General features: G+C 32.4%; 1 protein-coding gene across 12 annotated transcripts in view; it reads left to right on the forward strand.

Moving 5' to 3' along the window:
- The window catches only part of RIMS2 (regulating synaptic membrane exocytosis 2), a 513,935-nt gene that overhangs the window by 237,225 nt on the left and 259,747 nt on the right, over positions 1 to 16,963 (forward strand). For all 12 annotated transcript variants that reach the window (XM_036264303.1, XM_036264293.1, XM_036264304.1 and 9 more), the window contains one exon: positions 4,977 to 5,902. In XM_036264303.1, the coding sequence (XP_036120196.1) occupies positions 4,977 to 5,902 (926 nt within the window). The remainder of the gene's footprint in view (positions 1 to 4,976; positions 5,903 to 16,963) is intronic.

Genomic DNA, 16,963 nt, shown 5'->3' on the forward strand with positions numbered 1-16,963 from the left:
TGATTATTTTATAGCTTATGTGATCAGTATTGATATATATGGGTGGTATAATAACAGAAACCATATAGGATTGTAAAGATTGTAAATATTAAAATAAAAACTCTGGTAAAAACATGATGAATTAAAATACAGTCTATAAATTGAGACTGCCTTTGGGAAATTAGGCAAGTGACTTTAATTGGGCAAGAATCTTTTTATTTGGAGCTCCCCCATCAGTCAGTATAATTTTTAGACATGGAATTTTAAAGTTTCTCACTCAAACTATTATACTTAATCAAGTGTGAATACAAAACTAGAATATTTAGAAATAGATTGGAGAGTCCACATTATAATTATAAACAATGAATAGAAATGCTACTGATTAAAGTAGAAATAGGATATTTCTGTATGTCATTTTCTATAAACTGGTTCCAATTAAGATGACTATAGTATAGTGAAAGAGAAAATAATTCTAACAACCTAGGTTTCGATAAAGAGAAGATGAACAGATATTAGGTTAATCTAAAGTAAATATAAATATATACTGATATATTATCAGTCAGAAATAGGGATTGATAGAATATATAGTAGTAAAAATTAAAGCATTATATAATATCACAAATACATTTTATTCTAAAGAAAGGCATAATTTTGGATTCTGCCTCTTAATTTCTCAGGGTTTTTGAAAGATTAAGTGACATATAATATTTTAGATGAATTACTCCATTTTTATGAATTATAATTTATGGGTTAAATTTTGTTAAATGCTCCATGATTGTTTAGAGAAGTTTATAAATTATCATTCTATTATTTTATCTATAAAATATTTTCCAACTGATAATTAATGCTAAGGCTTGTTCATAAAGGCCAGCAACAAAGATAGAGATTAGAGACATTGTACTTGAATTTTCATTACTTCCTGAAAAATATGTCTAAGAAATATAGCAGTTTTAGTCAAACGAAAGTATATATGCAATAATTCACAATATAGCAGTTAAAACTTGTTTTGACAGGGTATTTTAATATTTTGGAGTAACTAATATTAGATTTTTGTTTGGTAAGAATATTCTTAGAATAACACCTTACTTCTAACATATCTTTGATATACTGTAAAGTAACTTAAAGCACATTTTTACAAACCTAATTTCATCTTAAGTAATAGTGACAGTAGTTAGCCCAATTACAGAAATCATGACCACTGTTCTATATTTACGTAAATCCAGTACAAATCAGGGTCAACAGTATGATTCACATGCTTCAGGCAAATTTCATAATCTGTAGAACAAAGTGATTGTTGTATTTAATATTAAATTCAATTTATTGAAGGTATGATGTTTAAAAAGCACTAATATAGCTTTCTAAGGACTAATTATTAATATTCTTTCTACTGGAACTAAATTCTGTAAGTAAATATTCTTATTTATTGATAAAATATAATATATTCCATGTGTTAGAAAGGCTCACTATATTCACTTTATTTATATCCTACTTTCAAAAATTTATGTTAATTCCTCAGGGAATGAAGTGTTCCTTTTTTTTTTTTTTTTAATTCCACTTCTGTCCTGTGATACCCAATGTGATGTTAAAGATGTTATTAGAAATTCCTAATTTGCAAAGAGGTTTTGTTCTAAATGTTTAGTTGTAAAATAAGCGATTGATACTCAAAATATATTTTGCCAAAGAAGTCATTTTATAAACAAGAGTTGGTTTCTGAAGCCCAACAACAAAAGCCAAATTAACATATAATAGAGCTAAATTACACTACTAATAAAAGTAGATCCTTCCTTTCACTTGAGGTGCTATTACTGTCAGGGGCACAGTAGGGGAAAAAAACTAACTCAACTATTTTAGCAATCAGTGGGTTTCAGTACAGAAAAAAAGAGCAAACCATGAAAAGTAGAGATAATTTAAGGGAGATATACTTAATCAATTCTCTAATTCAACAGGTGTTTATTGAGCTCTTACTATGTTTCAGCCTCCTTAGATATAAGTTGCCAGTCCTCATGAAACCTAACATTTTAGGAGCATTATAGATATATCTGGATATAAATGGACAAGATGACAATTTTTTGATATTAAATAAGGCTTATGAATAACTTGTATTTCTAGAAACAATCTATGTTTATTAACTTAGATTGGGAAAAGTAATATCTTTTTTAACATACCAAAATGTTTCAATTCCTAACATAAAGTCTGCATCTAATGAAGGGTAGATGGTCAGTTTGAGAAGGACTTTTTAGAGTTCTTTAAAGAAATTCTAATTTCTTTTAGTATTTTAGTAAAGTATATAAGTAGCCAGTTAGTGAGATATGAATATGTTAAAAATATAGCCCAAGTGTTTGTCAGTAGATGAATGGATAAAAAAGCTGTGGTACATTTACACAATGAAATACTGTGCAGCTGTTAGAAAGAGAGACCTCTTAACCTTTGAGATGGCATGGAGGGACCTGGAGAGTATTATGCTAAGTGAAATAAGCCAATCAGAGAAAGATACGTATCACGTGATCTCACTTATTTGTGGAATATAATAAAATAAGTTGATGAACAAAATAGATTTAGAGACATTGAAGTAGGGAACAGACTGACAAACCTCACAGGGAAGGGGGGTGGGGAGAGGGAAGAGAGAAATCAAAGAACTGATATGCATATATGCATAACCATTGGACACAGACAACGGTGTGGTGAAGGCAAGAGGGGACAGGAGCAGGGAGGAGGGTGTCAATAGGAAGAGATTGGAGGGACATATGTAATACTTTCAACAGTAAAGACAAATTTAAAAAAATAGGCACCAGTCAGTTAATTCTGACAGGAGTATCCTTATTGTTTTTTGCTATGCTTTACCCTTTCATTTAGGTATATTAACTTGATGAATATTATAAATGGGTTTTATTTAGTATATCAATATTATAATATCATAGTTCCTAAAAAATGAAAGAGGGTTTTAGAATCACTTAGCCTTTCCAAATCAAGAGTCTCTTACTAATTTATGTATTTCCAGCCTATTATAGTGTATGGCATTTAGTTTTTAACTAATACATATTTGTTAAAATGATATATGAGTTAACGTGTACAGTCTGTGTCTCTCACTTTAAAGCACGGACTCTTAAAGCCTAAATGACTACATAGGTTAAAATAATTGAGTAATGTTAAATGTAGGACTAAGATACCCAGATCGCTCAACTCTAGTGTTCTGATTGCTACAATGCTAACATACATTTTTCTTTATTCATATGCATAAAAAATAAATAAAGTGAATTATGGTCTTAGAGAAGATTTTTTGAATTTGACCCCAAAGGCAAGGGAAGTAAAGGCAAAAATAAATGAATGGTACTATATCAAACTAAAAAGCTTCTGCACAGTAGAAAAAACCAACAGCAAAACAAAAAGGCAGTTAATTGGATGGGAGAAGATATTTGCAAACAACAGCTCCAACAAGGGGTTAATATCTAAAATACATAAGGAACTCATATACCTCAACACCAAACAAACACACAATCCTATTAAAAAATGGGCAGAGGACCCAAACACTTCTTCCAAAAAGACATGCAAATGGCCAATAGATAGATATATGAAAAGATGCTCAGCTTCTCTAGCTGTAGGGGAAATGCAAATAAAAACTACAGTGAGATATAGTACCAGTTATGTAGCTTCTGATTCCCACATTAAAACCTTTATTACCTGGAAAACCTAGAGTGACCTCTGTTTTCCTTAATGAACCTTAAATGACACACTGACAAAATGTATTCCAGGTATTGAGGGGAAAGGGATTCAGGGACAAAGAGGAGACTTTAGATGACAGTGATGATGTTGCTGGGTTGCATCATTCCACATGTGTTTTTTCTGTTCTTGTTTTTGGGTCAAAAAATATTGTCTAAGAAATTCACAACTGAGCTGTCTAATATTGGTCATCTTTAAATTCAACCGATCCTACTATTTTATTATCTCCTGTTCATGTATTCTGAAAAAATTTTCATAACAGTTGTTCTAAACCTTTTCTGTCATATTCAGCATGACAGTTCCATTGCTTCTCATGAATAATGGTTGACATTATTTGAGTTTGTGCCGGAGATGAAGACAATGAATATTTTGTTGACAAAGAGTAATACTAAGTGTGACTGTAAGGTCCATCTGGCTGTATCAGAGTTAGAGGGGCAGGTTGAGAACAATATACAGTATCTTCCTCTGAGACTACAAACAGAGTAAAGAAAAATGAGGAGTCAGATGTGAAGCCAGAGAAGAGAAGTGTCATTGATCTGGCCTGTCATTCATCCTTAATGAAGATGGAATAAGACTAGCTGTCCTTTCTGACTTCTAGTGATTTTGTGATGAATAAATCATTATTGTTGGTGTTTATTTAAATTGCTTACTTTAAGTTAGAACAGTAAGGAAGGGTTGGAGATAGGATGATAAGATGAAGACCTAGATGAACCAATACTAAAAGTGATTTACATAGGTAGAGGAATGAAAAATGATTTTTAAAAGCCAACACTTAGCTTTAGTCATAAAGTATTCAACTCTTGAGCCAAGTCAGTTTAGCTTCATTATGTTTTTAAGTAACTTTTTCACCAAGGTGTCAGAATAGAGAGAATGGAAGGTGGAATTTTTTAAAACTTCTGAATAAAAGTTGGGAGATGGTTGAAGTTGGGAGCAAAGCAAGTAAATTAGAATAAAGTCTGTTTTACAGCAGCAGAATGTGATGGTTTTCTAATTGTAGGACATCAGTATATTTCATATATAGTGTATCAGGCATTTGAGAACCACATCAAAAGTACCTTTAAAATTTCCTATTTGAACTAAATAGAATGAATATAAGTAAAATTTTGTTTTGGCATGACTTTATAATGACATTTTAAAAAAATGAAGCAAAAGAAAAATTGAATTATCCATCAATCTGCCAGTGAATCAATAAAATGTAAAATTATTTAAATGTTGCTCTTCTCATCATTTCTTTTCTCTCTCTCTCTCTCTCTTTTTTTTTTTTTTTTTGGATTACTTAGGAAAAGAAGTCCATCAGTGTCCAGAGATCAGAATAGAAGATACGACCAAAGGGAAGAAAGAGAGGAGTATTCACAGTATGCTACTTCGGACAGCGCAATGCCTAGATCTCCATCAGATTATGCTGATAGGCGGTCTCAACGTGAACCTCAGTTTTATGAAGAATCTGATCATATAAATTATAGGGACCCTAGTAGGAGAAGTCATAGGCATTCCAAAGAATATATTGTAGATGATGAGGATGTGGAAAGCAGAGATGAATATGAAAGACAAAGGAGAGAAGAGGAATACCAGGCACGTTATCGAAGTGATCCAAATTTGGCCCGTTATCCAGTCAAGCCACAACCCTATGAAGAACAAATGCGTATTCATGCTGAAGTGTCCAGAGCATGGCATGAGAGAAGACATAGTGATGTGTCTTTGGCAAATGCTGAACTGGAAGATTCCAGGATTTCTATGCTGAGGATGGAACGACCATCAAGGCAAAGATCTATATCTGAACGTAGAGCTGCCATGGAAAATCAGCGATCTTATTCCATGGAAAGAACTCGAGAAGCTCAGGGACCAAGTTCATATCCACAAAGGACCACAAACCATAGTCCTCCTACCCCCCGGAGGAGTCCAATACCCAGTGATAGACAAGACACAAGGCGTACTGACTCACTAAGGAAACAACACCACTTAGATCCTAGCTCTGCTGTGAGAAAAACAAAACGGGAAAAAATGGAAACAATGTTAAGGAATGATTCTCTCAGTTCCGACCAGTCAGAGTCAGTGAGACCTCCACCACCAAAGCCTCACAAATCAAAGAAAGGAGGTAAAATGCGCCAGGTTTCATTGAGCAGTTCAGAGGAGGAATTAGCTTCCACACCTGAATATACAAGTTGTGATGATGTTGAGATTGAAAGTGAGAGTGTAAGTGAAAAAGGTAAGCTACTCTATTCTAATCACACAATTCCCTGCAATTGATTAAAGAGTTTTTTGTTTTAGGTTGTACTTCTGAATAAACATTTAAAAGTTAGATATTACTACCTTTATTTTAAAAGTGTTTTAATGGTGTTGGGCTTGTGAAGAAAGTTTCAAGTTATAAAATATGAACATCCTCTGGAAGTCTGTTGATTTTTAAAATTGTTTTTTTGCTTTGTTTCTGAAAATTTTCTTACACCACTTGATGGCATATTTTTACAAACCCTATTAGCTATATGTTTTTTGTGTTTCCTTTTAAAAGTAATGATATGTTTACTATAGAATATCTGAAAAATTTCTTAAAGTATAAGAATGAAATACAAGCTATCTATAACCCTTTTCCCTAAATATAACCATTATTAACATTTTATTGTATTTCTTCCTTTTTTCCTTTGCACTTGTTCTGTCACATCATTAGTTTTTTTTTAAAAAAAGCCATTAGTTATTCTTCAGAAATATGTTTTAAATGGCTGTCCTAATATTCTATCATAAGGATATACCACAAACTAACTCTTCCTTTATTTGAGGGCATTGCAGTTACTTCTAATTGTTATATATGATATTGTAATAGTCATTTCTATGCATAATATTTACCTATATCTCTGAGAATTTCACAAATCCATACTTGTGCTCTGATTTTTTTAGCTTTGAATTCAGATTACCAGCCTGCTTTCCAAAAAGGTCATAATACTCCATATTCCTGTAATACGCTTTCTTCAAGCAAATGGGCTCGAGCTTTCAGGCTAGATGCACCAAGTCTTTGTCAGTTGAATAGACCACAACAAATGCTATCTCTTTGTTGTTTTAATTTGAACTTGATTGTGAAGTTGAATATTTTGTATGTAAATTGGTGTTTGATATCTTCTATTAATCATTTATTCATTCCATTTATTTCTTCTTCCCATGTTCCTGTTGGGTATTCATTAGTTTTTGTCTAATTGATTTATAAGAGCTTTTTATGTGGTTAGGATTTTACCCATTTAACTGTCATCTGTTCCAAATGTATTTCGCATTTTGATATTTACTTACTAATTTTCTTTGCTCATTTGGAAGTATTGAACTTAATATAGCTAAGTCTTTGCATTCTTTGGTAATTTTTTTCTATTCCTTTTATCCCCATAAACTCTTTATTCATCCCCAAATTAGTTAAACATTTAACTCTATATTCTCATGATTTTATTTTTTATTTTTTAACTTTTAACTTCTTAATCTTTCTGTAATTTATTTTGGTATATGGCAAAATACACCAGATAGGTTAGTATTTAACATGAATCTCTTGTACCACCCTCTTCATCACACACAGTTTTCTGACACCATTTGAGGAATAATTGATTTTTTGTTCATAGGAACGAATGGAAATCAATAAAGGAATTCAAGAAGGCAGCTGGATGTGAAATTAATATTTAATCATTTATATTGTATGAAAAATAATTAGAAAATATAAATGAAAAGCAGTTTCCATTCTGAACTAAAAACAAAATGTGATTTAAAAGTAAATAATAAGAAATGAGGGGGACTTACATGAAGAAAGCTACAAAACTTGACTGGGTAATATAAAGGAAGATTTGAGTAGAGAGTCACTTCATGTTTCTAATTGGGAAGGCCAAATACCATAAAGATGCATGTTCCTTTCAAATTATCTCTTGGGTTAATAATACTTTAGTCATAATCTTTTTCTTGGTTTTATTTTATTTTTTCTAACCCTAACCCTAACCCTAATTTAGTCATAATCTTAATTGGTTCATTGAGGTATCCTATTACTAAAGTTATGCTGGAAGGTGTAGAGGAAGAAAAACTTAACTCTTTTTTCCTTCTGTGCATCTTAGGTTCATTGGCTGGGGTCCTATAAATTAGACTGACAAAGATTAACAAGAGAAAAACAAATTTGTTATCATGTGCATTGCCTATACATATGGGAGCACTCAGCTATGAGAAACTCAAAAGAACAATACATTTTTGGAGAGAGGACAAGACAAAGAAAAAGGACATTGAGCTTCTAGGGGCAGCGAGTTGTGGGAACTAATGGAAGATTTAGAAAGATTTGTTATGTAGACTCCTATGGTGCTTATAAGGGTCAAGAGTTATCTCCAGTGGTTAATGTCTGTCCTGATAGAGAAGGGAGGAGATCACCTTTTCAAACATTTGTCCTACTTTTAGGCAAATAGGGAGAGGGCAGGGACCTTTTCTTGTATCTGCTTCTCCTCAGTTACTTTCATGTAAAATAATCCTTTTACCGAAGTGGCATAATAAAACAAATAAATGTTTAAAAACATAGAAATCACCACAAACCAAGGAGGAAGAGATAAATTACTCACCACATGGGCTTGGGGAAAATGCATATACAGTGGGAAAAAGTCAAGTTAGAGTCTTATTTTATACTAGTTGCATTTAAGTTATAAATAATAAGAAATTTGTGCTTATTAAAATATAAAGATCCATAAAGAGAAACTTTAGATTTTAATTTTGTCATAGAGCAAATAGATATTTACCAGAAGCTGTAATACTTTCTTAAGTATATTGAATAATCTTCAGTTTTATCACTTTTGATATTTTCCTGAGTGTATCATAAAAGGTAAGGAAAAGATAGTTTTGTTATTCTTAGTGATTTAGTTTAGATTCTGTTACACACTTCTGTTATTTTTTGCAAAAATAATGCCTTCACTTTTACCACATAAAGATATAAAGCCTCCTTCTCCCCCCACCATAAAACAAAACAAAATAAAACAAAAAACAAACTAACCCCAAAACAGAAATGCATCAATCTAATATTGGAAAGCTCTTTTGTATGTGGTATTCTTCTAAGGGTTTATACATTGTTTCAGATTTGGAAGTATACACTTATCAAAATCTCATGTAAATGAAAAGTAATATATGAGTTAAATTAAAATTCTTTACAATACTATGTAGCAGAACTAAAACATTTATCAAGAAACTACAAGTCACTCATATCTGTATGATCCCCAAACTTGAGCTCCTAGCAATACTCTTAGAGATAGTACTTCTTTCATCTATCTAATAATTTGTTTTACAGAGTATGGTTTCTGCCAACTTGTATTTCCAGTAGAAAATTGTAATTTAATTTTGTTTAGAAGGAAGAAATCGAAATAAAATAACCTTTTCCTATTTGATATTACCCTCAATAGTAGTATTCAGTGAGGAGAAATACCTGTTTAAAGACTAGAATAGTCTCTAAAAGTGATTTGTATGTTTTGTACGTTATCTCTTAACTCATTATGACACTCTTTGCTTTTCACAATGCTAGATCACTTCCCCAAATTGCAAATTTTCTTCTTCTTCTTTTTCCCCCCATCTTTGTATTATAGAAGATCAGTTTTAGATTACTGATGTCATAGTATTTCCAAATTTAAATGTTGGACATGGCTCTCTAAGTTTAAAATACAGTTTTTCATAAGCTTTATTATTTTTTATTTATTTTTTTATCCTCACCCGAGGACATTTTTCCATTTTTTGTACAGATAGAGTGGGAGGGAGAGAGAGGAAGAGAGAGGGAAACATCGATGTGAAAGAGACACATCGAGTGGCTGCCACCCGCACGACCAACCAGGGCCGGGGACAAACTGCAACCGAGGTACATGCCCTTAGTGGGAACCGAACCTGGGTCTCTCTGGACCGCAGGTGGACGCTCCAACCGCTGAGCCAAATCGGCCAGGGCAGTTTTTCATAAGCTTTAAAAGTACTATTGACTTTACAATTTTATCTAACATTAATTTATTAAATAATCCAGAGCAGTTTTCTCAATCTCAGCACTATTGACATTTGGGTTTGGATAATTGTTTGTTTTGTGGGACTGTCTTGTATACTGTAGGATGTTTAGCAGCATACATGGCCTTTACCCACTAGATGCCAGTAGTCTCTCCATTCCCAGTGGGACAACTCGAAATATTTCCAGACATTGCCAAATATCAGTGTGGGACAAAGTCCCCCATCACTGCTCCCCACCCTCCATGTCTAACCCCTCCACTTACTCCCCTTCCCTCCTCACTTTCTGAATGAACTGCGTCATAATCACATTTTTTTAAAAACGAGGAGAGTTGAACAAGATGGAGGTGAAAACATCAGAGTAAAGTGTATCGAGCAAGGGTAATTAATCTGTAAAACACTTTTTTTTTTTTTAAGTGTTGTGTGTGTACTCTATAGGCTCACAATAAAAAATATGTGTATATTTCTTACTGTGGATCATGGTCAAAAATGTTTGAAAGCTACTATCTTATATTAGAATTTTGTGACTCATTTGCTACTAGTGTTCCCTGCCTCCCCCATCTTCTTCTATTCCTTGAGAAATGTCTAGACCTGAGGTTCAGTGGCTAATTGTTGTATTGTAGACACTATACTTTTTCTAATTTGATATATTTTAATCTTAATATTATAATTCCACATTTTTTCACTCTAATTACTTAGCTATATTGTCAACTATTTTTGCCCAACTACACAAAACATACCTAATTTGATCTTTTTTAAGCACTAGGATCAAGTGTGGAATTTCAGTTTCCACTGGCTTCTAGGACCTAACCTAGCTTATTTTACTTGATTGTTGCAGGTCTTTTTTTTTCTCTGTAAAATCTTGGGAGGTTGGGGTAGTAAGTGCAATAATACATGTGTATGGCAGTCTCCTAACTATTAATTGTGAAATGTTTGAGTCATCTATTTGACTCTTGAAAGTAGCATATAATATACCCTGTATTTATTTTTGGGAGAGAGTGAATAGAGGTGTGAAGGTGGGGCATCTTGGGGAACAGACCAGAACAGGAAGATGAGAAGACAAATTGCACACCTCCTGGTAGAAGCATGGGGTCTTAAATATTAAAAATATACCCTAAGGATATCAACTTTATATATGTCTGTGTTTAGGTGTCTGTATTAATGGTGAAATGTATCCCGTTGTATATTTCAAGTTTCTTATAATTTTTAATAGTTAATTTACTGTATAGGTTATGTAGAAAGTTGACTATTGAAGAGATAGACAAAACACATTAGAAATTTGAGAAAAATGTTGATTAATGGTATTTGAGACCAATTACACATGTAAGGAATTCTGAACCAAATGGACTAAAACAAATTGTAATAATGGGAATATTTTTTTAAAATTTATTCATTTATTTATTATTGTTGAAAGTATTAAAGATATCCCCCTTTTCCCCCATTGACCTCCTCCTTTTTGCTCCCACCCTCCCTCTTGCCTCCCCCAGCCTATTGTCTATGTCGATTGGTTGTGCATATATGCATATAAGTTCTTTGGTTCATCTGTTCCTTCCGCCCCCAACCCCCATCCCTCTGAGTTTTGTCAGTTGGCTCCCTATCTCCGTGATTCTATATCTCTTTTGGTCGACAGCTTATTTTTTTCATTATGTTCCACAAATAGTGAGATCATGTGGTACTTGTCTTTCTCTGACTGGCTTATTTTGCTTATTTTTTTGCATATAGCTGTCCAGTTTTCCCAGCACAATTTATTGAAGAGACTTTCTTTTCTCCATTGTATGTTCTTGCCTTATTTGTCAAATATTAATTGTGCATACTGTCTTGGGTTGATATCTAGATTCTGTGTTCTGTTCCATTGATCTATATGTCTGTTCTTGTGCCGGTACCAGGCTGTTTTGATTACCATGGCTTTGTAGTATAACTTGATATATAGTATTGTGATCCCTCCAACTTTGTTCTTGTTTTTCAAAATTGCTGTGGCTATTCGGGGTCTTTTATGTTCCATATAAACTTTTGGAGTATTTGTTCTAGATCTGTGAAATATGCCATTGGTACTTTAATAGGGATTGTACTGAATCTGTAGATTGCTTTGGGTAATACAGACATTTTAAAGATGTTGATTTTTTCGATCATTGAACATGGCATATGTTTCCACTTTTTTATATCTTCCTCTATTTTTTTTTTTCAGTGTCCTGTAGTATTCTGAGAATGGGTCTTTTACCTCCTTGGTTAAGTTTATTCCTAGGTATTTTATTTATTTTTTGTTGCAGTGGTAAATGGGATTCTTTTTGTTTGTTTATTTGTTTCCCTTTCTGAGTGTGCATTATTAGTGTATAAGAATACCATCGATTTCTGGATGTTAATTTTGAATCCTGCTACTTTGCCAAATTCATTAATTAAATCTAGTAGATTTCTGAAGGAGTCTTTAGCATTTTCTATGTACAATATCATATCGGCAAATAATGACAGTTTTACTTTCTCCTTTCTGATTTGGATCCCTTTTATTTTTTCTTCTTTTCTAATTGCTGTGGCTAAGACTTCCAGTACTATGTTAAATAAGAGTGGCAAAAGTGGGCATCCCTGTCTTGTTCCTGTTCTTAAGGGAAATGCTTTTAGTTTTTGCCCATTGAGTATGATGTTGGCTGAAGGTTTTTCATATATGGCCTTTATTTTGTTGAGATATGATCTCTCTATTTCCACATTGCTGAGCATTTTTATCAGCAATGGGTGCTGGATTTTTTCAAATGCTTTTTCGGTGTCTACTGATATGATCATATCGTTTTTATCTTTCATTTTATTTATGTGGTGTATTAGATTTATTGATTTATGAATATTGTACTGTCCTTGCATCCCTGGGATGAATCCCAGTTGGTCATGGTGAATACTTTTTTAAATGTATTGCTGGATCCAATTTGCTAACATTTTGTTCAGGATTTTGGCATCTATGTTCATCAGGGATATTGACCTGTAGTTTTCTTTCTTTGTAGTGTCTTTATCTGGTTTTGGAATTAGGATTATGCTGGCTTCATAAAACAAGTTTGGAAGTCTTCCTTCTTCTTGAATATTTTGGAATAGTTTGAGGAGAATGGGTGTTAGTTCTTCTTTGAATGTTTGGTAAAACGTCCCCGTGAAGCCATCTGGGTCTGAGCTTTTGTTTGTTGGTATTTTCTTGATTACATCTTCAATTTCCTTAGTTGTTATTGGTCTGTTCAAGTTTTCTGTCTCTTCCCAGTTCAGTTTTGGGAGACTGTGATTTTAGAAATTTTCAATTTTGTTAACAATATGATGGTAGTGACATCCCATCACCTTGATTAGGAGCAAGTCACAGGTCCTGCTCAAAGGTATGAACACCAAGAAGTGGAGATTATGGGGCAGCCAGCACCTTAAAATCAGTTCTTTCCACACATCCCAGTGTTGTTTCTGAAGCAACTCCATGGAACATGGTTTGAAACCATTGCCTTAGATATATCCTTATATATCATTTTTTTTTTTAACTTGGGCTTTGAGTCTCCTTTAAAACTTCATGAACATTTTTTTTTTTTCCTCTTGGAGGGAAAAGACTTAAAAGTTATAATCAATTTTAATGGCTATCTTATAAGGGAAATGACCCTTCAGGAAGGTTTTCAGCATTATGTCTCAAAATACAGTTTTTGGAACTCTTGTCCTATGAGAAAGGTTCCAGTTTGGTTTGTGGAAACTGTTTGTTATGTAATTCTCACAAAGAAGCATATTGCCATTACTATATGGAAAACCTTGCACTCATGAATTCTATTAATTACATTTAATCCACAGTTTTCTAAACTTATTTGACTAGAAGATCTTTATATCACTCAAGCCTATTAACAATTTGAAAAACCAATATTTTTTGTTGCCAAGATATATAGCCTGACAAGTTAAAAGAAGAGGGTAAAATACCAAGAAGAGAAATAAGAGGAAAAATAAAAGGGGCATAGATGAGTTTTCCCATTTAGAATGAAAGTTATTATTTTATTTTAATAATGATACCATCAACATTGAGATGCCTACAATTTGCAAAGTGCTTTCATGACAATTACTTTTTTTTACTTAACCATTTTTAAAATATTTATTTTTTAATGGCAGGTAACATACAATATTATATAGTAATTAGACATTTATATACCTTATGAAGTGATTTTCTCAGTATGTCTAGTGCCCATCTGACACCGTAGATAGTTATTACAATATTATTGACTGTGTTCCCTTTGCTGTACTTTACATCCCTGTGACTGTTTTTATAACTGGCAATTTGTACTCTTTAATCCCTTTCACCTTTTTAACCCATCCTCCCAACTCCCCCCGCCCATCTGGCATCTATGAGTTTGTTTCTGTTTTCTTTGTTTTTTTATTTGGTTTTTTAGATTCCACATTTAAGTGAAATCATATTGTATTTATTATAACCATTATCTTACTGAAACCTCTCAACATTGTGATATTTCACAGTTAATCTTTTTATACAGATGAGTAAATGAGTAAAATTAATGAGTGGAGTCAATACTTTAGGTTTTGTGGCTTCAGCTATAAAATTCTTTCTGTTGCAACATGCTGTAACTTGGTTAAATTAAAAATGAGGATGTTGACAAATACCTTTGTATATATAGTATGTGATGTAATTGCAAAATCTTTATAAACCTAAAGTAATGAAAAAACAATGACAAAACAGTTAACAAATTCTTGTATTCATTTAATAATTATAGAAAAATAAGCAGAATATGTGAACATTTTTACCTCTATGTATTGAACATACATGCAACACACACACAAAACACACATTATTGGGTTAGTTTGTATTTTACAGTAGAGGTAATTGAAGGAGAAAATATTAGCCTAAGACATGAATCTTTTGATTATTTTTACCAGGTTTCATATTTAAATCTGTTTAACTTGCACTAATAAAATCAGTGAATATCAGAGTTAGCTAGGATTTAGTGCATTGTTAGTGTAACTTCATAACTAAAGCACTGATCTTCTCTAGTGATAGGATGGATGATCAGTACCTATGAAGGCAGCAAGAAAGTATTTCTGATTTTTAATTTTGAAATAATTATAGATTTGCAGGAAGTTGCATATAGTACAGAGAGATCCCATGTGCCCTCCACCTAATTTATTTCAATGTTTACATCTTTTGTAACTATAGACCTATATAAAAATCAGAACAATGTTTATATAGTTCTTTGACATCTTATCACATATGTGGACTCATGTAACCAATGCTATTATAAAGATACAGATTATTATAAAGTTATTGTCACAAAAATTTTTCCTATGCTACTACTTTTATAGGAACACCTCCTCCCCCATTCCCAACATCTGCTAACTTCTAGTTTATTCCTCATCTCTGTAATTTTATTTTGTAGAGAATGTTATATGAATGAAATCATATGGTACGAAACAATTAGTGGCTTTTTAAATTCAGCATATTGTCCTTGAAGTCCATTTATGTTTTATTTATCGATTGCTTTTTCCTTTCATTACTGAGTAATATTCCATGGTATGGTTACACCACATTTGTTTATCTGTTCACCTATTGAAAGACAGTTTGGTTGTTTCTACTTCTGGGCTATTACAAATAAAGTTATCTCTTGTGGTGAAATGTCTCTTCATGTAAAACATTCAGCCTTTTACTGTTAAATATGATGTTAACTGTAGGTTGTGTCCCTTATTTACTTAAGCAAGTTCTCTATTCTTTGTGGGTTTTTTTTTTTTTTTTCATGAATGTTTTTCTTTATCAATGAATCATGTGATTTTTCTCCTGTAACTTGTGAATGTGATAAGTTATATTGATTTTCAATATTCAACCAGCTTTGCATTTCATCAATAAACCCCATGTGGTCAGCATGTATAATTCTTTGTATATACTGTTGCTGAATTGTATCTGCTAATATTTTGTTAAGGATTTCTGTGTCTATATTCATGAGGGATATTGATCAGCTTTTTTCTTGTTATTTGCCATTTTCTTTTTGTTTTTTATTTGTTCCCTGTTTTTGATTTGTTTTTTTCCTTGCCTTCCTATGGGTTATTTGAACTTTCTTTCAAGTTGCATTTTGATTCATCTGTAGTGTTTTTGAGTGTATTTCTTTGCAAAGGTATTTTTTTTTTTTTTAATGGTTGCTCTAGATAACATTACATATGCACAACTTATGGCATCCTATGGGTATTAACATTTTACTAGAGTGAAATGTGGAGACCTTACATACTTTATTTTATCTTTTCTTGTTTATGATGCAATTGTTTTAAATATTTCTTCCATATACGTCGAAAAGCACATCAGACAATGTATCCTTTTTGCTTCAAACATCAAACATAATTAAATACCTATTGTATTTAACCTGTACTTTTGCTTACCATGTTTTTTATTCCTTCTCCATATTTCCAGGTCCCTTCTTTTTTGTTTCCAGACTTCCTTTAACTATTCTTTTAGGGTAGTTCTCCGCTGGTTACAAATTCTCTTAGTTTTTTTTTTTTGTCTGAGAATGACTTTATTGCTCATTCCTTTCTGAAAGATAATTTCACCATATTTAGAATTCAAGGTTGACATTTCTTTTAGTGTTAGTGATTTAAAAATATTGTGCTACTTCATTCTGGTCTCCAAGGTTTCTGATGAGAATTCACTGACATTCAAATTGTTTTCCCCTTTTAGGTAAGGTGGTGTTTCTTTCTTGCTGCTTTTAACACAGTTTGTCTTTAGTTTTCAGTTTAATTATGATGTGTCTTGGCAGAGATTTCTTTGTGTATTTTTTGTTTGGGATTTATGTAGTTTCTTGTATCAGTAGGCTTATATGTTTTGCAAATTTGGGAAATTTTTAGTCATTATATACATTCAGGTACTTTTTTGGCCTCATCTTCTTTCTCTTCTGGGACTACCATAAAATGAGTCTTCTGTTAGGCTCTTTAGATTATGCTATTTTGGGGACTTCACTTTATTAACCATTCACCTATATACTTTTTTTTTTAACTGTCTTTCTTTGACTCTTCAGTTACTTCAATTTAATTTCAATCCCTCAAGACCCCTAAGCTGTTTTATTTTATTTTATTTTATTTTATTTCATCTATTCTCTCTCTCTCTCTTTTTTAAAGATTGGGTAAGTTATGTTGTTCTGTTTTCAAGTTCACTGTAGTTCTTCTGTCTTCTCCATTCTGCAGTTGAGCCCATTCATTTGCTTTTTTATTTCCAGTTACTTTTCAAAAAAATTGAAGATTTTCTTTTTGTGTGTGTGTGTCTTCTATTTCTTGTTCTAGAACTGGAAAGCCCAGCAATACATTTTTGTATTGCTACTCAAGGAAGGAT

The sequence above is a fragment of the Molossus molossus genome, unplaced genomic scaffold, assembly GCF_014108415.1.
Source record: "Molossus molossus isolate mMolMol1 unplaced genomic scaffold, mMolMol1.p scaffold_m16_p_16, whole genome shotgun sequence".
NCBI lineage: Eukaryota > Metazoa > Chordata > Mammalia > Chiroptera > Molossidae > Molossus > Molossus molossus.